At 50.9% G+C, this 22315-nt stretch overlaps 1 protein-coding gene across 1 annotated transcript in view; it reads left to right on the forward strand.

Annotated features, from left to right (window-relative positions):
* The window catches only part of ADAMTS16 (ADAM metallopeptidase with thrombospondin type 1 motif 16), a 165843-nt gene extending 147747 nt beyond the window's left edge, over positions 1-18096 (forward strand). The window contains exons 19-23 of the mRNA XM_063087445.1: positions 2514-2715; positions 2860-3054; positions 5508-5732; positions 17087-17234; positions 17981-18096. Coding sequence (XP_062943515.1) covers positions 2514-2715; positions 2860-3054; positions 5508-5732; positions 17087-17234; positions 17981-18096 — 886 coding nt within the window. The remainder of the gene's footprint in view (positions 1-2513; positions 2716-2859; positions 3055-5507; positions 5733-17086; positions 17235-17980) is intronic.
* The last annotated feature ends 4219 nt before the right edge of the window (positions 18097-22315 follow it).

The raw sequence follows: 22315 nt of genomic DNA on the forward strand, positions 1-22315 counted from the left end.
ATATTTTCTACAACCCTAACATTTTCTTCTATGTTTATAAAAATTTGCATTATACTTATTTACAATTTTCTTAAAAACATAATGGAATCTTTTCAGGAAAAACACTTGGTATAAAATAGTTCAAAGTTTCTACAAACCAAATAAGAAAACGTTGTGCTCCAGGCCAGCCTAGACGCCGAGCACTGGGCCAGGGTGCCCGTGCTTCTGGGTGGGACTGCTTCCTTGCCTTCGAGGTTCCACCACCTGTTATCCTCAGGACTTTCACAAGAGTCCAAAGTTTGGCTCTAAAACTATTTGGGTCACAAACCCCTCTGAACACTTGAGGAAAGGTACTGATCTTTTTTCTCAGTCATCTTGGCAGGCGCAGCACATGTGGAGCTGGTGCCATTTCAGGGGCTCACGGGCCTCCTGGAGCTCGGGATTCCAATTCTTCTGCCTTTATTTCCTTCCTCAGATATTTATATACCTTGGTCCGTATTGTGAAATTAGAGACACTGAAAATAGAAGACTTGTTTTAGACATTGAATTTTAGAAATGCTGAATAAAAAGTCGCATATACTGTCTGCCCTCAACCGTGTTAAAACACATATTTACACACACACACGCACGCACGCACACAAAGCTACCAGAAGCCAGTGTGAAGATATAACGACAATGGTTATCTCTGGTAGGAGGGGTACGGGACATTTTTATCTTCTCCTAAACATTTCTATATAACTTGGGTTCACAGACTTCAGTCCCTAGAACACCTGTCCCAGGTGCTATACATGCTCCTGAGAGCCACCTCATGAGCTCTCTAAGCTGCTGCTTTGGCTCCTCAACCTGAGTGTGACTGTCAGGGTTCAGTGTGGGAGGACAGAATGGAGAGTCACTAAGCCAAAGAGTAAATCTGGGCATTTTCAGAAATTCTGTTTTACCTTTAGATTTAGGGAGAAGCCACAGTTACCCTAACTCAGAAATGCTGTGGCGTGGAGGACAGAACGCACCTGCTCTGGTCGTCGCCACGGATAGCTGGAGGCAGAGCAGGAGGCAGAGCAGGGGGCTGGGTGGGCCCCTCCTCACAATGTAGAGGGGTGGTATTGCTCCACCTTGTATAGGCTTCTCCTTTTTCCTCAGTGTCATTTTTCCATAACTACCAAGGTAGTGCCAACGTCTTCCACAGAATTTTCAGGTTTGCATAAACACCCCCGTGCCTTTCCGCCTTCTCCCGCAGTGGCTAAACGAGAAGATAAATGCGACAGAAAATCAAGTCCTCTCAGAGTCCAAATGTCTGCCTCCTGCAGGGAGCCCACGGCCCTCCAGCCAGCTGAGTCCTTGGTACTGGGCCACGTTGGACCTCCTGGACCTCTCCTCTCCAGACGAGCCCCCTCCCCAGGATGCACATTGAGCCTTCTGCAGGCGGGTGTGTGCAAAGCCCGCCAAGGCTTTGTAGACACACACAGGCTTATCCAAGAGCAAGAATGGCTGAGCCTAGACCTGACACCCCCCCATGCCCCATCACACATGGTGACAGGGAACACGCTTATAACCAGGAAAGGAAAACATGGCACTGAGAGAAAACATTACCTGGAATGAACAGATGCTAACAAATTGAAAGACAACCAGACATGATGTGCCCCTGTTGGAAGAATGCATCACCATGTATGAAATAGTCATATAAACAAAATTGACCCAGAATCTGATAAAGCCACTAAATGACAGGAAGGATAGAGGACAGAGGAGCATGTGAAGAAACACCACAGAGATGTAATTCACAAAATCCTGCAATCAGCAAAAAAAGAAAAAAAAAGGCTACGGGAGACTTAGTAAGACAAAAGATCCCATTTCTGTAACAAATAAGTTGAAGAGAAAAATAAACAAGATTAAGGAAGAACCTGTAACCTGAAAGAGAAGAAAGACACATCGAACAGTTGCAAAGTGTGGACTTTATCTGGATTCGTCAAACAGGCAGGTGGCCTTAATTACAACATTTGGGGCACAACTGGGAATTGGGACACTGAATATTTAGTAATGCGAAGCAATTATCATTAAATTTTTAGTTGTCATACTGGTATTATGGTTATGTTTAAGAAAAAAACAAGAATCCTTATCTTTTAGAGATGTGTATTGAAATATTTATGTCTGGAATTTGCTGCAAAATGCTATAGCAGTTGAGGGCACAAGTTGATCATTGTTGAAGCTGGGTGGATGAGAACACAGAGGTCCTTGATTTTTTTATATTTGAACTTTTCCATTAAAAAAGGAGAGAGAGAGCAGACACCTTTGCTGAAATGGGTTACTTCCAGGTGCAGGGGAACCCAAAAGCAAGGGGAGGGGAAGGGATGGCAGGCCCCTAAACAGAGAGGGGAGGGGCAACAGGGGCAGGAAAGGGACTTGTAGGTCAGAGATGCCTGTCTGTGAGAGCTGACACTGAAGATTCCTGCACCCAGGTGGGCTGTCGCTGGGGGATCACACTGGCCTCTTCCCGTGGAGTGATGGCACACCCCCCACCATTGTCTCTTTGTCCCCTGCAGCTGGTCCATGGGGAACTGGAGTGCCTGCACCCGGACGTGTGGTGGGGGCACCCAGAGCCGGCTGGTGCAGTGCATGCAACGTGCACGCTACAGCTCCCACCCAGTCCCGTCCAGCCTGTGTCTGCAGCCTGCGCCCCCCAGCAGGCAGGCCTGCAACCCCCAGAGCTGTCCACCTGCATGGAGCGCCGGGCCCTGGGCAGAGGTAACCGGGCAGGCGGGGTTGACATGGGTGGTGGCTGGCCCTCTCTGGTGGAAGGCAGGTCCTGGAGCCTGGGACTCCCCTTCAGTGTGGTCTCATTCGTTCCCGTGGTCCCTGCTGGGCGCTGACATTTGCTCTTCTGCACAGTGCTCACGAACCTGTGGGAAGGGATGGAGGAAGAGGTCCGTGGCCTGCAAGAGCACCAACCCCTCAGCCAGGGCGCAGCTGCTGCCCGAGACTGTCTGCACCTCGGAGCCCAAGCCCAGGACACAGGAAGCCTGCCTGCTTAAGCGCTGCCACAAGCCCAGGAAGCTGCAGTGGCTCGTGTCTGCCTGGTCCGAGGTAGGTGTGCCTGGCCCCACGGGACCGGAACGGGTTGGCCATCTGTCCCCTTGGGCTGCCACTTGTCTTCTGGCCCCCTGCTTCCTGCCTTTCTCCTGCATCCGGTCTTCTTTGTGTTTCCCAAGTTTCTGGTGCCTCCACCCCCAAACTTCAGGCCACCCATCTGGGCTTCAGTCAACTTCATGACAATTCTCAACGTCTCCTTCGGCTTTTGGAGACTCACCCACCTCCAGAACAGTCGTCACTTTCCAGGACACATGTGCCTGGTGCAGAGCAGAAGGAAGGTGGAGTACATTGGAAAGAAGCAGAGAATGTACTTCCTGAGATGAGTTTCCACAGGCAGCCTTTCTGTTTGCAGAAGTAACCTCGTATGTTGCATTTGCTGAAATTGATGCTTTGTGCTGCTGAAGGCTGGGAAGCCCATTGGAGGGCACTTTTTAGGGACTGTCCTAGACCCCATCAAAATGGGACTAAAGTTTGGATACATGCGTTTGGAGTGTTAACACTTTCATGGCTAGCTTTGGCCCAAATGAGCCCAAAAGGACCTCAAAAATCTTACAACCCACACAATGACAGCAGCAGCCCAGCCAAGTGTATATCTGTTGCATGGAGCGTGAGAACTCTCTGCAATCACAGAGTAGTACCTCATAGTAGAACCAGCAGATGTGGAAAGAAAGCCCCTAGGTGCCCAGATCCCGCATGCCTCAGGCCAGACGCGGGTTCCCACCAGACACTGCGTTTCCCCCACACCTCGAACGAAGCCTGTTCAGGAGGGTGGAACATGCCAAGCAGGGCATTTGATCCCATCAAGATGTTTAGTTTCCCACTAAAAAATAAAAACATCGCTCACTGGAGTAAACTTGCCATTGCTAATGAAGAACTCCTGAGGTGTTATAATGACAGCATCTCTAGGACTGGTTGGTGCTGTCATTAAAAAGGACATTTCTGTTGTGCATTTCCCTGGAGGCAGAGTCCATAGAAAGTAAGAGATTTGGGCTGCATAATCTATGAGCAGTGTCCAGGAAGAAAGTCCTTGCCCTGAAATAATATGCGCGCGCGCACACACACACACACACACTCACACACACACACACACACACACACACACACACACACAGACACACACACAGACACACACTCACACACACACAGACACACACACACGCGCACACACACACACACACACACACCAGAGCTTCTCTCTGAGGCATAGCCCAGCACACACACACACACACACACACACACAAACACACACACACCAGAGCTTCTCTCTGAGGCATAGCCCAGCACACACACACACACACACACACACACACACACACACACACACACACACACCAGAGCTTCTCTCTGAGGCATAGCCCAGCACACACACACACACACACACACACACACACACACACACACACACACACACCAGAGCTTCTCTCTGAGGCATAGCCCAGCACACACACACACACACACACACACACACACACACACACACACACACACACACACACACCAGAGCTTCTCTCTGAGGCATAGCCCAGCAAGCAACCTAGACAAGTCTTCCAACTCCATCTCCATCTTGGCATCATGGTGCACAAAAAGCACACCTGTAAGGCTGAAGGTGAGAGTTCAAGGTCAGAACCTGAGCAGGTGTTGCTGCCCAGGCTCCTCTGCTTAGGTAACCTGCAGACACTTTAGCCCAGTGGTCCACCGAACTGCACAGCCTCATTCACTCTCTCCAGCACAAGTCAGCAACACCAGGGCTAGGACCTCTGTTCTGGAGACCCTCCATGCCTGGCCTGTGGTACGACAGTGTGCCTTGCTCATACGTGTGGTTCCTGCACAGTAGGGGGCTGTAGCTTCCCTGGACCCACCTGCACATGCCACAGTGTCTGACAACAGGAACAGCTCGGGCACAGATCCTGCCTGAGAGGGGAGCGAATGGATTTGTTCCCCGTGCATGCTCACTTTCTTCACGGGCAGCACTCAGGTTTCTGGGGAAGATTTGTGAGGCCTGGGTTTCTTCTGTTTGCCCCTGCTTTAGGGGCCAGCATCATGCCTGAAGCTGGGTGGGTTAATCCACGGAGCTCTGGTGTTTACAATGTGTCCTGGGTATTGCATTTCAGTGCATTAGAATATCAGCCACAGCCCAACATTTTAACTTTCCATGAAACGGTAGCTTTGGGATTACCCTCTTCGTTGTTTCTGACTACCCGCCACTACTTATGCCCCATACTGCTGTGCCACTGTGACCTCAGGATTGTCTTCTATTTATTTATTTTTTCTTTTTTAGTGATAGATACTGTAATACCTTTTTTAAATGCCAAGGTCCAATAAATTTCACTGAATGTCCCAACTTATGTCAGTTGTTCAAGTTGATACCATTGGGAGACATTTTGGCTCACTGATTTTGCAGAAAAAGCAGTACTTTTCACTCAAATCTTTTGTTCTCTTATTTTTAGTGCTCTGTGACATGTGAAAAAGGAACACAGAAAAGATTCCTAAAATGTGCTGAAAAGTATGTTTCTGGGAAGTACCAAGAGCTGTCCTCAAAGAAGTGTTTGCTTCTGCCAAAGCCCACCCTGGAGCTGGAACGTGTCTGTGCCCTGTCTCCATGCCGCAAGCACCTCTCGTTCGCTGCAGCAGGCCCCCCGAAGGGCAGCTGGTTTGCCTCGTCCTGGTCTCAGGTAGGGGAAGCTCTAAATTCCTAAAAAGTGTGGGCGAGCACGGCTTCCTGACCCAGGAGTTGATGGCTGGCTTATTCGTGGAGGTTTCTGTGAGGGGGTGTTCCTCAAAGCCGTCCCAGCGACTTCCTGGGCTTTCTCTCCAGAGCGTGCGCAGGGGCCCTATTCCTGGGTGTGGGAGTGGCTTTCTGAGGATGGTCTCCAAACATTACTGAATCTTTTAGGGCATGTGTGTTTTGTTCAAAATTGTCACCCAGTTAAGTGTAAGGAAATAGAACATTTTTGGTCAAATCTGAGCAGAATTCCCCAGAGACAAGTGTGACTAGGAAAGAAATATGAGATCTGGAATAAATAGGAGATTGTATGGTGATAAATTAACCCCAAGGCTGCTAAATGAGCATGGTGTGGAGCCACCAGGAGGGGAGTGGCTGTGTCCTGTATGGCCCTTGGACTAAGCCAGCCTGGGTTGCGTGGGGTCTGCAGGACTCGTCTGGGGGCCTTCCACGTTCACCTCCACCTCCTGCCCTGCTTTCTTCAACTCTAAGGAGGAATTGGACTGACTCTTTTTTTTTTTTTTTTTGAGTAATCATATGAAAATTTTTTATTTACTAATTTTATGCAAATTGTCATAGTTGCAATTTGAATGATTACTTTGAATTACTCCATTTTTTATTTATTTTTTAAGCTTCTGCTTATGAGTGAGGACATATGGTTTTTCTCTTTCTGTGCCTGGCTTATTTCACTTAACATAATTTTCTCCAGGCTCATACAGGTTGCTGTGAACAGCAGAATTTCATTCTTTTTTATGGCTTAGTAACATTCCATTGTGTATATATACCAAATTTTCCTTATCCAGTCATCTGTCGATGAACATTTAGGTTGGTTCCAAATCTTGGCTATTGTAAACAGAGCTGCGATGAACATGGGCGTACAGGTATCCCTTTGACATGATGATTTCCATTCCTTTGGGTATATCCTCAGCAGTGGGATTGCTGGATCATATGGAAGATCTATCTGTAGTCGTTTGAGAACCTCCATACTGTTTTCCATAATGGCTGGGCTAATTTACAGTCCCACCAGCACTGTAGGAGGGTTTCCCTTTCTCCACATCCTTGACAGCATTTGTTATTCTCTGTCTTTTTGTAATAGCCAGGCTAACTGGGGTGAGATGATATCTCAGTGTGGTTTTGATTTGCATTTCCCTGATGATTAGTGATGTTGAGCATTTTTTCATGTGTCTGTTCTGTTAGCCTTTTGTATGTCTTCCTTTGAGAAATGCCTGTTCAGCTCCTTTGCCTATTTTTAAATTGGATGATTTGTTTCATTACTAAGTCATTTGAGTTCCTCGTGTGTTCTGGACATTGCTTCCTTGTTGGGTGCATAGTTTGCAAGTGTCTTCTCCCACTCTGCAGGTAGCTCTCTGACTGTTTTCACCCATGTTCATTCCTGGCCGTGCTCCGTGCTTGAATTCCTAACAGCCCTCGCATCCCATCCTGGCTTGTACTTCTGCTCCTCAGGCTACTGGGTTCTGGATTCCTCCTTGCCCTGGAGCACAAGCCCCCCCAACACACACACACACACACTCCTCTTGGCTTCTGCTGCTATTTCTGCTCTCACTCAGGGGACCCAGTTCCTAGGGGCACAGGGGCTGACATGCACCACGTCGTGCTGGCCAGCCAAGAGTTTGACCACCAGCTTCTGTGTGCCCAGGAGATTTTCTAATCTGTTGGATGCAAGAACAAGCCTCTTTTTCATCTGCACAATGGATCCCTGCCTGCTGTAGAGGCCCTGGCTCTGAGTCTCTCCTTTCCAGAGACAAAGGCAAGGTGGCAGGAAATGGGCAGGAGGGGAGTGATTGTGAGCAGCAGTGGCCAGCCTTCATGTATTCCTCACTGTCATGCCCATCCCGAGAAGGGGTCCTCTCAGGCTCAGTCCCTAGAATGTTCTTATGGGTTCCCAGCTACATGCTGCAGTTGGGGGAAGAGGGTGACAGGAGCAAGTGCAGCGACAATAGCCAGCACTTGTGTAGAGCCCCGTGTGCTGGCTCTGCTCCCAGCTAACTCATTTATCCTTCCCAGCAGCCCTCTAAGAGAGGTAACATTGTCATGCCCATTTCACAGATGAAGAAACTGAGGCTCAGAGAGTCTGCCCCCACAGAGCTAGTGAGGGGCAGGAGCTCACTTGCTCAGTGGGGCCCACGTGAGTCATGTGGCTTTGGTAACTTGTCTTTGTGTCGAGCTCCTTTGGTCCTAGCCATGGTCCCACCCTGGGGGCATCCTGCTCTGTTCCCTGCCCCTGCTCAAGCTTCCAGGTGGCAGAAAGACACTGTTCTTGGGTGAAGGCAGGAGAACGCAGGCCCCATCAGCGCCCATCGTCACCAGGGCTGAATGTTGGTTGCTAAGAGGCAGATGAAAATGACCACATGCACAGCCATGCCTCCAGGTTCCTGCCTTGTAAAAACACCTCCATCTTTGGCCTGGGTTTCATAACCGTATGGGTGACGTTTGCTCCATCACACTCAAGGTGACGTCTTCAGTTTATAGATGCACAGAGGCATCCTGTATCCCTGCAGCCACCGGCCAGGGCCTTCCTTGATCCCAGTAGCTGACCCCAGGGAGTGCTGGGCTGTTGTCTATGCCCCGTCATGTTCAGAAAACCACAGATCCTTGTCTCTCTCCAAAGACATTTCCCAAATGCTCTGCTAGGTGCCTGGCACCATAGGAATGACCGGTGAGCAGCGCACATGTGGCCTTCCCTCCTTGTCCACCTCTTGCTGCTGTCCACAAAGAGGTCCTCCTTGGACAGTGATGGAGTATCCCTCCCCCCATCTGTCCACTCACTCACCTCTTCATGCCAAGGAAGCCTGCCCTGCACCAGGCATTGCTCTGAGCTCTTAGCAAAGCCAGACCATCCCATGGAGGGTGGGCGCGTCCTCCCAGGGAGCCTGACCCACATCCCCTGACAACTCCCCCAGGGCCTGTGCTGAAAGAAGCAGTGGACAGAAAACAGACTCGTGTCTGGACAGGAGGTGTGTGCTGCCCAGACACACAACACACAGTCGGCCTGGAGCCCAGCGAGGCTGCTGAAAGTCAGGGCTGTCCAAAAGCAGATGTGACCCCATAATACCCATCGAGACTGATGCTTATCCACAGATTGCTTTGTCAAAAGTGTTACGCCAGGTGTTTTACATGCATATTCTACGAATTTACATAAGTGTGTAAACACATCCATATATGCATGCCCATGTACAGATCTTGTACATATCTCTGCATATACTATGTATATGCTAACCACAGCACCTAACCCGTACTAAATATTCAGAGAATGCTTGCTAAATGTGTGGATTGTAAGGGGAAAACAAATTCCGTGAGTGAGTCTGAGCAGCTATATACAGCCCTTATCTAGATAACTTTTCCTCTCACATCAAAGCCTACACTTGTCCTGGGTTTTAGTTTTCACTGTCTATTGAAACTGTGCTCTGTTGAGAGACCCATGTGTAGGGGCCTCATCTTTAAAAGTCAAAAGGTGGCCCTCCCCGGACTTCACTGGAAACAAACACACGCGCTGCATGTGGCTGTGTGCGGCGGCCTAGAGAGCTTGTGTGTGGGCTCAGGAAGTCCAGGCTAGGTCCCCAAGGACATGCACATGAGCACATGAGGGAGGGAGCTCCCAGAGAGCAAGCTCATAAAGAGTTGTCCACAGGTCACGTCCTGGTCAGGCTGCCCTGTCCCTGGCCCCATAGACCCTAGTAGCTAATTTGATCAGGGTAAGATTTTAAGGGTTGAAGAATTCCAGTGATTGACCAGCCAGCTGGGCAAGGCCACTGCATGAGCCAGGTGGCACCTGTCTGTACTGCCTGTCCTGGAAAGGACACTAGTGCCTGCAGAGCAGGTGCTTGCTGAACAGGTAGCCAGCCTTGAGGAGCAGATGGAGGTTGAGCTGAGTGAACAAGTATAACCCATGTGCATAGACAGTCAGGACCCTTGGTCCCTGACCATGACAGGCTGAGTCTGTCCTCACACATTCCCTCGTCCTCCACCTGGGGGACCCCACCTTACTGTATGGCCCATTTTTAAACCCTACTAGCCCCACATCCAGCCTGCTGCTAGTCACTACTCCTCCCGAGAGGGCCACTACCCTGTGTCTCACTGGCAATGTCCCACATCAAATAGTTTCTCCAAAATTCATGTCCACCCAGAACATCGGAATGTGATCTTAGTTGGAAATAGATGTAAATTTAATTAGTTAGGATGAGGTCATCCTGGATTAGGGTGGGCTCTAAACCCAGTGACTTGCTGTCCTCGTGGGAAGGCCACGTGAAGACACAGAGACTCACATGGAGGGAAGGCCTTATGATGGATGACAGAGGCAGATGCTGGAGTGATCCAGGTACAATCCAGAGAACGCCCAGGTCGTTGGCAGCACCAGGCTCTGGACAAGTCAGGAATGGGTTCGTGCTCTGAACCTCTCGAGGGAAGCACGTCTGCTGCCCACACCTTGATTTCGTATTTCTGCCTCCTGAACTGTGGGAAAATGGATTTCTGTTGCTTTAAGCCACCTAGTCTGTAGTGACTTGTCACAGCAGCCCCAGGGAACTAATGAAGGAGGTTATTTGTAACTGTTAAGCTGCCAGAGGGTGAGGGCTGCGTGCATTTCACTTTTGGTGCCTCTAGCCCGGCCCAGAGCCATGAGGACCAGGGGCGTGTGAACACCCAGGGTGCCCACCTGCACTTGGACTTCTCTAGCCGAGATCTCAGGCCCTGTGCCTTGCAGTCCCCCACTCCAGATGGCTGAGAAGGGGTGGTCTCACTCGCTCTCCCAATTCACCACAAACCAGGGTACCCAGCTGTGCATCCATCACCCTCTTGAGTACCTGCCACCAGCACCCAGTGATTAGCTGTCCAACAGCTGAAGCCCAGCCCTGAATGAGAAATCAAATGAACCATAGGAGGTAGAGAGAGACAAAAAGAAAACACACGCTATTGCTTTATCTAAACCCAAAGGAAACAAACAGAAATATGTATCACAACCAATTTATCGATCATGGAATATTTTTTCAGTATTAGCTAAAATTTTACTAGAATAAAACCAGTTCAAAATCCCCTCCAAATAATGCCAACACTTCATTCTTTTAGAGCTCTGGGTATGAGCCTGGGGGTTGGCTTTTTGTCAGTAAGTATTTTTAAAAACTGTGATGTCCCAGCTCGGCCATCACTGTACTTCTGGCCCTCCACATAATTCTGGGTCACAGTCTCTGAGCTCTGCAGATGGAAAAGTGGAGAGGAAGAGAGAAAGAGGCGGGGGGAGAGACAGAGAGAGACAGAGAAAGAGACAGAGACAGAGCAAGCTCCCACCAACTCCACCTGCTGCCCTCTAAGTACGTTTCAGCTCTACTTCTGGTTCCTGTTACCTTCAAACCAGGTATAGCTTCTTCATTTAGAAAGTCATGAGCCCTTCTCTGAAAAGTATTTAAATTGGAAATAATTTAAATTATTGGAGCAGGGGGCATTTGAGCTATGTCCTTTGCAACCATTTCCTATTTTAAATAGACAAAAGGTATCAGTAGCTATCAACTCTTCCCAGGTGGCCTCCTGAGTACAGCACAGAGTCTTTGCAGCAAGATGAAGCAGCAGATGAGCTAAGGAACTGAGTCGAGCTGTGTCTCGGGCAGACGCTTTGCTTTCTCTGTCCGTGAGAAGTGTGGGAAAGAGACAAGTACAGGAAGCTGAGTGTGGGATTCAGACCCCCGACACTGAATCCGGTCCCCGCTTCTGGCCGCCAAGCCAGCATGCACCCCACTGTGCTCGATGCAGGGAATTCCGGCAAATTTAGAAAGAGAAAAACAAGGTTTATCATTATTTAATTTAAACCCGAACCTAAAACCTAAAATACATCTTTAATAGCTTTTGCCAGTCTGAAATACTCAATCTGTTTTTTCTAGTAAGTCATTTTTATCATAAGCTGACTGAAGATTTTATCCACTGATTGTGGGGTTTTTTGTTGTTGTTTTTGATTTTTGGAGGGAGAGGGTAATAACTCACAGGGCTATGTTTGCTGTGAGCTCTTGTGCCCAAGAACTGTGGGAACTTGCCGGGTGGTTATGAGGGCCAGTGCCTGGCTGAACTTTGCCGCCAGGAAGGTCGATTTTTGTAATGGTTTGCAGATCCTCGTTCCTATCATCTGGTCCACAAGAACTCCTACGGATTTAAAGGCTTTGCTTATCACATTTCATGGCATGCCTAAATGCAGGGCTGACTTAAATCACTTGAGCCACTTGGGCTGAGAGATTTGGTCTGGAATGACTTAAATACAGTCACCTGTTGGACCCTCTGTCTGCCGCCACATGACAGAGATGGGGTATGTTATGCTGGGCAGTGTGAGGGTCCTGACTCATTGTGGGGGCCCCTCACCAGGACCGTGCACAATTGACTGGAAATCCACAGGCTCTGAGGGGCCAGCCACTGTGTCACGTTGATCTGTGTTTCCAACGTGGCGGTTAATACTGCAGTGCCATACCCCATGCATGCACGTGCACACATGCACAGGACACATGCAATGCTTGGAGACTTCACCAGGCGTGGACTGCATGGATGCTGTGTGGCCTCACCCTTACATCCAGGTGTCCACCTCCAAGCATGTGATGCTGAATCTGCTCCTATCATCTTCCAAAACTTGTGAGTGCTGCACAAAATAACAAGACCCAGCTTGCTGCTATTGACAGATAAGGTGGCCATGCACACCTCTTGGGTTTGAGGGAGTCTATATTTGTAAGCAACTGAATTCGTAGAAAAATTCACATCTCTGTTTATGTTTGCAGAAGAAGTTGTCATGGGTAAGGCCCTTGGAGTTTATACAGTCCCATCCTGAGCTCAGTAGACATTTATTCTCTGGGATAGTGGGAACAGTACAGTGGGCAGAAGCTCTGGACTCGCAGAGATGGCAGGCACCGAGGCCCCCAGGAAGACGATAGACAGAGAGGAGCCTGATGGGGGCCTCTCAGCAGAGATGTCACAGCAGGGAAGTGGCGGTGTGAAAACTTTGGCCCTCAGGAATTCGCGTGTATTTGTTTCCTCATTTTTCCTTGACTTTGGGAGAAAAACTCTGCCCTGCAGGAAGCCCCAAGGTTTGAATGGTTCCTGTGAATGTGGTAGAAAGAGACCAACCAGAACATCGGTCACCACTAGAGACTGGCAGCCTTCACCTTGCACTAGCATTTTCCACAAAGACCGATGGCAGACGTAAAAAAAAGGAATCACTCTAACTTAAAACAAACAAAAAACCTAACGGCAAACGTTATTTAGAAATGCATCTCTTTAGGGTTTTACTAATGATTAAGAACAGTTGTTTATTTTCCTGCTCATCTACAGTGTTTGTGTCGTGCCCCCTGCATGTGAGTGGCTGACCTCTCCAAATACGTGGTGATCCTTCCTTAGCAGGAGCATACAGAAGCATTCAGAAGGGAGACGTTTTTCAGCAGTTCAGCATTCTGGAAAGTTTGTGCATAGTAGATGTCTTAGATTCATCTCTCTGGAAGGGAACCTGGAACTTGGCTATCTGCAGAGGCTCTCTCCCAGCATGATGCCCCCAAGGTGGTCTCCCAGGGGAGCAGGGAGGTGCTGTCATCCTCAGAGAGGTCACTGATTCCTAGAGTGGCAAAAAGACCCTGATTCCTGCCCCTCGGGAGGACCATCCCTCTGCATACTGCAATGACTCTTTCCACAGCTAATTTCTCCACTGGCAAGAACCCCTGGGCTCACGTGGGAACGGTTTCAGGTGCCAGTTTAAGGAGCCAGGCAGTGTGGAGTCCACCAGCAAGGGAAGCACAGTGAAAGGAGCTTTCTAAGGCACCGGAAGGTCCCAGGACCTGCCCAAGGATGGTGGGTGAGAGCCCGGGGACATTCCTACTATTCATTCTGCGCCCTCTCCCAGTCATCTGAGCCACCAGCTACAGAGTGCCTGCCAAGGGTCACCCATCAGACAGGCCCATCCTTGCCCCTGAGGAGGAGGAGAGGCAGACCTTAAAGAAATATTCACACAAATGTGGCAGAACTGCTGTGACCATGCAGCGGGGAGAAGGGGATCTACTCATTTAGAGTAGGGGGGTCACGGGGTCTTCTTTGAGGCTGTACAGGGTGGGCTGGGGGTGGGGGGGTCATCTGTCCAGACTGAGGTTCTTCCACATCTGCAAGAGCTGCACCTGGAAAAGAGTTTTGGTCTCTTTACAAGGGGACTTGCCACATGTTGGCTCCGTGCATCACTTCTGTGAGCTTTGGATGTGACTGAAGTCAGTTCTGAAAATTTAAAAAAAAAAAAAGGAAAGAATTGCCGGTGTAATTCTGAATACCTAGGGCAATGGTCCTCCTAGAGGAGCCCTGACCTGCAGCAACAGCAGCATCGTGGTGGGAAGTGCAGGTCCCCAGGTTCCACCCAGACCTGCTCAAGCTTGAGCTTTTAGGGTGGAGTCCAGCAGTCTGTTGTCAAAGTCCTCCAGGTGATTTTACTGCACATGCAAATTTGAGAACCACTAATCTGGGGGTGGAGCCAGCATCCAGAGGGTTTGCACAGATGGCCATGACAGTTGTTGCAGTGTGAAGGTCCGGTGAGCAGGTGCAGGTGCCAGTCACCACCACTGTGCCATAGGGTGACCTCCTCTGCCTGTGCCATCAGTAGGATGCTCAGGTTAAATCTGGGAAGCTGGAGAAGACACCATAAGCTTTGACCTCGAGATCCAAGTTCCAGACACTCTTTTCACTAGTAGTCTTTTCCCCAAAGGTTTTGTGTCATGTGACTTGTCCACCACTGCAGCCTCCTGGCCCCTCTGTCACCACCCAGGAGTCTGCATGGCTGTCAAGGGCTCCAGGTGATTCTCAGGATTGGTCTGTCTGGAAATCACAGACCCAGAGGAAAATCTAGAATATGAATTCTAAACACCTGTGCTGAGTTTTAAGCCATCAAGTTTGTGATATTGATGAACAATTTGCATTTTTTTCCTTTTTGGAAGGAAAAGTAAATAAATCTTTTCAGATTTTTGATTTTCCTCTCATCTCCTGGCATATCACCATCCTTTTCAATGCAAAGTATTTCAAATTTTGCAACTGAACATTTTAGTTCTTTCAGTGTACATGAAGAAATACAAATTTTGAGTCATTTATAGGATTTTTTCCCCACAAATTTTTTTTTGGTGGAGAATTTTAAAACTCTCAACATCAGTACTTCTCATACTTAGCTTGGGGATGGTGCTGATTCTGATGGTGAGTCTCGGGGAGGCAGGAAGCCTGAGTCATCATTGCTAACAAGCGCCCAGCTGACACCCCGCACCCGAGCAGCAGCTTCTGTGACTGCCCCGCAGCCAGGGGCCACCTCACTCTTGTTCATCATCAATTATCCAGTGCCTAGAGCACTGCCTGGTAAAAGGAGGTGAGTGATTAATATTTTTTGAATAATAGAATCAATAAAAAAAATGAATCAAACCACATATTAATTATTTTGGAACTGATGGAAAACAGCGATGTGATCTTTCAATTTCTAATTGAGGCCTAATATTCTTAGCAAGAATGCAATTCTCCCAACTGCTGATTATGAAAGAAATTCAACCGAAGGGACTTACCTCGGGTTGTGGACACCCATGGGTATGGATGTGACCAACAAGATGCCGTGAACTGCGGTCTCAGCACCAAGCCCACGGCCCTGCCGAAATGCAGGGTGCAAAGATCAGAGGCTAGAACTGTGGCTCTGTCCAGTGTGCAGGAAGATGTCATACGCCAAGGGAAGCATCTGGCTCAATCGTGCTTGACCCTGATAATTCAGAAATCAGACAGGAATCTGCCGCAATGTTATTTTTTTCTGGTTGCCATAGTCATACATGGAAACTGAATTACCGGTGACTTTTGCTGAAATTGATTTTGAAACGAAGGGGATGATCCTCCCAGAAACACTCCAGACACATGCTCGGGGGCCCAGCCATCCTTTACCGCAGGAGGAAAACATGCGGAGAATGAGCAGTTCCTTCTGCTTGTGACTTTCAGGACCCTCTTTATTTCCAACCTCTCTCCTCTTGAGGTGTTTTCCTTGTTCCATTGCAGAGCCCCTGTCCCAGGGGATTTAAGTCACTCTGCAAAGCTCTGGTTGCAGCAGGTCCTGGAAGAAATGAGGAGGAGCATGGCATCTGTTCACAAGCAAGCTGATTTGGGCTGGGGACAGCCAGCCCCGGGCCAACCGCTGCAACTCTCTGGAACAGGTTTCCGGCAACCTGGGTTATGCATGTCCCCAATTTTTCACAGCATTATTCTCTCATTTCAAAGCAACTGTTTAGTTTATTCACCACCCCTCAGGACTTCCAAAATATTATCTGAGCCCATCTTCTTGCAGGTGATTGTTCAATTGATTACATTCTTAACATTTTTGACCAGTAGCCCTGTTTGAGCATACTTTAGGCTGCAGGTAGTTCCCTTTTTCAAATGGATTAATCGCTGCAGGTTCAAGTTCCTCTGTCCTTCTAGTTGCTCATCCGTGAGTCCTTCATCCACAGTTCGTCTCAGATGGGACCTCCTCATACTTTGTGTTGTGCATGCCTAGCCGGCTAATGAAAGCCAGTCTAATGGCCCTTACTCCCTTCTCTTTCTCTCCTGTGCTGTGGCTGCTCAGAGTTCTGGGGACCTCAGAAGATGATGCCCACAATTGGATGCAAAAGCCGTAACAACAGGAGCCAGGGCAGCTGGTGCCTCCAGGACTAGGGAGCCCTGAACATAGGGCCTAGAAAGAGCTTAGTTTGGGGATTGCCTCTGCAGGGATCAGCTCAACAAGCTTTTCCCAGTCATGACCACCAGCAAGGCGGGCTTGGTGGCCTTCCCTGAGGGTACTGTTTCTTCGTGCTAGGCTCAGAGAACAGCCCTGGTATCCCCAGATCTGCACCCATTTCCCTGTGTCCATCAGACCATCAATGACTCACTTGGGAATGTTCTAGACTTCCAGCACTTTTCCCCTCTTTCTATCCCTGGGGTTAATCCAGAATGTGGCCAGCCACCCACAATCCAGAGACCACCTGGAAGAGCCTGGGTGGAGGGGATGCTTGAAACCAGGGAGGGAGAGGAACCGAGGGGTTGCCCCACCAGCAGCAAGGGAAGAACTCAGCACAGGTAAGTGGGCACCTTTGCCCTGGTCCTGGTGTATAAGGTGAGCCGGGACTGCTCTGGCCATCATCGCATCAGCCTAATTCCACCAGCCTTTGCCAGCCTCTCATCATTCAAGATGTCCCTCTTCCGCTGGTCTGCAGCAGTTGGCCCTGGCAGGCCAGCACACTGATAGCTGACTGTGCAGCTGAGCTGGCAGTGTGGTGACGCTGTGTGTTGCTCCCGCAGTGCACAGCCAGCTGTGGCGGTGGCGTCCAGACCAGGTCGGTGCAATGCCTGGCCGCAGGCCGGCCAGCCTCGGGCTGCTTCCCACACCTGAAGCCCGCAGCCTCCCTGGCCTGCAGCACTCACTTCTGCCCCATCGCAGAGAAAAACGGTGAGTGCCTGGAGGCCTGGGCTTGACCCAGGTGCTTGGGGTGGGAGCCTCGAGTTCCTGGAGCAGTTCCTTAGAGGGCCCAAGGAAGCGGGGTGGCTGTGGGCCTGTGCCCACCGCACCTTCTCTCTCTTTTCATCTCCTCCTCCAGTTTTACAATGAAATGCCCACAGAGCAAAGCCCTGCTGTCTCTCGTCCCTACCAGAAATGACACAGATGGTTGCGACATAAGTCTAGCTTTAGAAAGCATGATTTCCTTCCGTTACAGGCTATTTGCTATATTTAAAGAAGGCAATTTTAACTGAAGCGGCCTTTTCCCCTAAGTTAAGTGAAAGCCTACGTTATTCATTGGGTGTTCTCTAAATGCCATCCCCATGCACTTGAAAATGCTTCCAGTGTTTGCAGTCGACGGCCATCCTGCTGTGGCTGCGCTGAGAGAAGCGTGGCTGGCAGGCAGCAAGTGGTTTGGCTCAACCATAGAACTGACGACAGAAATTCAGTCGACAGAGCATCTGTGGTCTTGCGTGGATGAGTGGTGGAGAGGGTGGGTTTAACATAAGAAGAAAACTTCAGTTTCGCAGGAGCCTTCCAAGAAGGGTCTTGTGAAAAGAGTGATGGGACCTGAGAGCTGGCCTCCTTCAGCAGCTCTGTGGCAATGACAGATTTGCTTTTATTTGCCAGTTATTATCTGGCAGTGTCCCACACCGTGCTCGGGGACACTGACTGATGCAGAGTTTGCTCCTTTCCAGATGCCTTCTGCAAAGACTACTTCCACTGGTGCTACCTGGTGCCCCCGCACGGCATGTGCAGCCACAAGTTCTACAGCAAGCAGTGCTGCAAGACGTGCTCCCAGTCCAACCTGTGAGAGGGGACCGCTTCCCTGGCAGAGAGGATGCCCACGTGGCAGAAAAATGCCAGAGCAAAGAGCCGTGCAGCCAACATTGGGACAAGACCGAGGTGGAAGCTGGAAGAAGAAAAACTGTGTTAGGCCATTTGACCCGGAGTATGTGCCTGTGTGTGTCACCCGTGCTCTCTATGAGGCTGGACAGTGACCGGGTGGGCAGAGCCGCAGCACGCCGGGCAGGGGGCGCTCTGCAGAGCAGGGGAGGCAGCATCGCTGGGTCTGTGCTGCAGCAAAGCCAGTCAGACTAACGGAGACGCCCAGCGCTTTGTGAAAAGAAAGAAAGGCCGTGGAATAAGGAAAGCACACCAAATATCTGCCGCCCGTCCACCAGCCTCCCCTCCACCTCCGAGGCCCCTCCTGTGTCAGGAGTGACCCCCCTTTCTGCGTGGGGGGCAGGTGCTGGGAGGCTCCAGCCCAGGCTCTTCTCCAGGCTCCTCCTGCCGTCGTCGCCACCACAACAGCCAGTGCCATCTTTAAGGGGTGACAGCCAGGGGACTCTGCATTCTGATTTTGGACTTTGAATATGGACATGGGAACAATTAAATCCCTGATAAGGTGCTTCTGTCCCCTTCAGACTCATGCTCTGGAGAACAGACTTCTTGTATTTTATGTTTTATCTTTCTCAGTTATTTACAAGTAAGTGTTCCTATTTAAACCCATTTCTTAAGATTTCTCTTTTTCAAATGACACATCAGAAGTACCGGTTACACCAAACCCTGCTGTCCTACTACAAGCAGCCGATGGGATGAATGATAACCTTAGAACTGTTTCGTGTTTGTGTTGTGGGGTTATTAATGTTTTCCTATGAAGTCTAGTTGTTTCCATGACACCAGCTGAGAAGGAAGGCAAGATGTTGGAAGGGGAGCTGCATGGCGGGCCTCCAGCGTCCTTCCTGTCATCGCCATTAGCGGGGCTGTTGTCTCTTCTTCCTCCCACACTGTGGCTCCACTCCGAATGGGCACCTAGATATTTATATTTGCTGAAATTTTATAATAAATTTTATATTGTATAATGTGCTTCTGAACTGCTTTATGATTCTTACACGGTTTGCTTCTGAGATGGGGCTCTGGCACAAAGACATGGAAAATGGTATCCAAGAGAGAGAACTGGGGCTCTAGAATGTTGTAGAAACAGCTGGAACTGTTCTAGAAGAAAGGAGGAGGCTGCAGGGTGGATGGCTGGGGACCGGTGATGGTGGCTTTGGGCCTCATTTAATTAAAAGGAGGCAGCCCCGACCCTGTGATCCCTACTTGTATTGGTTGGGGTTCTCCAGAACAGCAGCGCCAATGGGACATATAGGAAGAAGGGAGGGTTTGTTTTTAGGATTTAGCTGACATGATTGTGGGGCTGGTAAGCCCAGAATCTGTAGAGCAGCCCAGGCCAGCAGGCAGGAAACTCAAGGGGGAGGTGATGTTGCCATCTTGACTCTGAAGTCCACAGGGCTGCAGGCTCAGACTCAGGCAGGGCTCCTGTTTTGCTGTCTTGAGGCAGAATTCCTTCTTTTGGGGGAAACCTCAGTCTCTGCCCTTCCAGCCTTCAACTGACTGGATGAGGCCACCACATTATGAAGGGTCATCTGCTTTACTCAAAGTCTACAGATTTAAATGTTTATCACTGCTAAAAAGTGCCTTCACAGCAACCTCCGGTGTGGTGTTTGGCCATCATGTAGCCTAGCCACATGGACACATAAAATAACCGTCACGCCACTCCCCCTGGGGCTGGATTTAACCAGCCCTAACCAGGGCTCCAGGAACCTGCTGCCGTCCTGTGGCTGAGGCGGACGCCCGCTCCGTGGAAGGTCAGCCGCTGGATGTGAGCTGCCGGCATGGTTGACCCCACTCAGCCTCACCACCTGCCTGCTTGCAGATGACACTAGCTGTGGCTGTAGCAGCAAGCCCTGCACCACCCCATCGAGCACATGGGTCCCCCTGTGTGAGGAGATATTCCCAATCTCATTGTCAAAAGACAAAAGTACAAGAAATTTAGCTTAGAGATCTAATGGGCTTTAATTTGCAATTCTGGAAGTAGGCCACGTCGCATTCTGTTACATACATGAGCAGAGCAGAGGAGGCCAGAGGAGGCCAGCGTCACAGACAGCAAAGGGCTGGAGGAAACGGAAGCAGGGGACACACAGCGTACCGGTGGTTTCAAAATTACTTTCTTTGTAAAGGCTGAAGCAGAGGGGACTTCTTACTGTCCCAGCGTAACCTGCCCTATCATCTTTCTCCCTCCCCTGATTTCTTGGCAAGTCGGCTAAACGTCTTGGTTTTGGCTTGGTGGCGTGGACCTTCAGTGAGTGACTCCATCCTGGTTTGGTCTTTTGGGCCTAGTGCAGGAGCTCAGTCCAAACCAACGGCCTCCTATAAATTTTATTTAACACCATTTAACAGAGAAGAAATTGAGACAGAAAACTTAATGTACTTTTTTATGAAATCACAAGCCAGCAAGGGGGATTCTGCAGGATTCTGTGGGATTCTGAGATCTGGGGGCAGCTTATTCCAAAGCCCAAAGCCACCAAGCACACGTTCTCACTGATTCACCAGGACACTTGGTGGCTCTCCAAACCTCAAGAGGATGTTCAGTAGCCCTTTACTGTTACTTTCAATAACCCATCGTCAGACACCTGCTGGCCTGGTTCGTTGAAGAAGGCAAAGATGGACAAACTATGGTCCCTGCTTCCAGGAATTCATGTTCCATTAGGGAAATAAGGTACAGCCACAGACCGATGTAGTACAAGGCAGGTCACTCCCCAGAAAGACAGAGACAGGTGAGGAGGAAGAGGTCAGAGAAGGAGGGACCAGGAACGGGCAGCCTTCGACCTGAGCGCTCAGTGAAGAGAAAAGCCTGAGTCAGAGGGAAAGGCCGGGCTGAGCGCAGGGACCACCCGCACCTCTGCTCTGCGGCTTTGAGCTGGAGGGAGATGCCGGGCCACCGAGCGTGGGCGGCAAGAGGCTGCCAGGCTGGGCCGGGGCTGGCTGGACTGGTCGGACCCTCCCCTGGGACCTCCCCTCCTGTTGCCCCCTCCCCTCCTGTTGCCCCCTCCCCTCCTGTTGACCCCTCCCCTCCTGTTGGCCCCTCCCCTGGTGCGACCCCTCCTGTTGGCCCCACCCCTGGGACCGCCCCTCCTGTTGGCCCCTCCCCTGGTGCAACCCCCTCCTGTTGACCCCTCCCCTGGGACCGCCCCTCCTGTTGACCCCTCCCCTGGAACCTCCCCTCCTGTTGGCCCCTCCCCTCCTGTTGGCCCCTCCCCTGGTACCGCCCCTCCTGTTGGCCCCTCCCCTGGTACCGCCCCCTCCGATTGGTCCCTCCCACAGGGGGCGTGGACTGCGCCCGGCCCCGCCCAGCCTTCCTCTGCCCGCTGTGGCGACACTAACGTCCGCTGTGTGCAGCTCTTGCCTCAGCCTTCCGCAGTATCTGTCGCATGCCGAGCGCACGGATGAGCACTCTAGTGTGACACCCCGCTCGACCCTCGCTCGGTCCCCAAGGGAGGCGCCCTCCGTGGCCCCGTCCCGGGGAGGAGGAGCGAGCTGCACCGCGAGGTCCCGGGCTCTCCCGGCCCAGCACAGGCGCCCAGCCGCGACGGCGCCCCGGTCCCCCGACGGTCCCCATGCCTCTCTCTTCCTGGTCTGGCCCTTGGGACGGGCCGGCCTCCACGTCACGTCACCGCAGCCTCTGCGCCTGTGCCCCGGCTGCTGTCCATCATCTGCGCCCCGGTGCAGTCCCCGCCACCAGGGCCAGCGCGGCCGTCTTCAGGCTGGTCCCACACGAGGTGACCCACCAGCGCCTCCTTTCGTCGCCCCACGTCCTGGGAGCTGCTCCGAGGCCCCTGCCTGGCCTGCCCAGCCCGGGCCTGGCCACCGCTCTGCCCACCCACCAGTGCTCCAGAAACATCCGGCCCAGGGAGCGTCTCCCGTCGGAGTGAGGGGTTTGGGGTTTTCTCAGCCTTTACTGTTTGTGTGTCAGTACTTTGGGCTGGAAAAAACTTCTAAGTGCAAAGCCTGTAGCTGCCACAGGGTCGAATTCAAGACCTGAGTGGGGGAAGGGCCCCCACCTGCGTCCCCCTCCCTGGGTGAAGGGTCTGGATGCTCCTCGGCAGAAGTGGCTCCCCTGAGGCCCGCCATTCAGCCCCCTCCTTCCTGACGACCCTCCACTCGGCCACAGGCCACCGATGCTGTAGCCG

This window comes from Cynocephalus volans, chromosome 2, assembly GCF_027409185.1.
Source record: "Cynocephalus volans isolate mCynVol1 chromosome 2, mCynVol1.pri, whole genome shotgun sequence".
NCBI classification, from domain to species: Eukaryota; Metazoa; Chordata; class Mammalia; order Dermoptera; family Cynocephalidae; genus Cynocephalus; species Cynocephalus volans.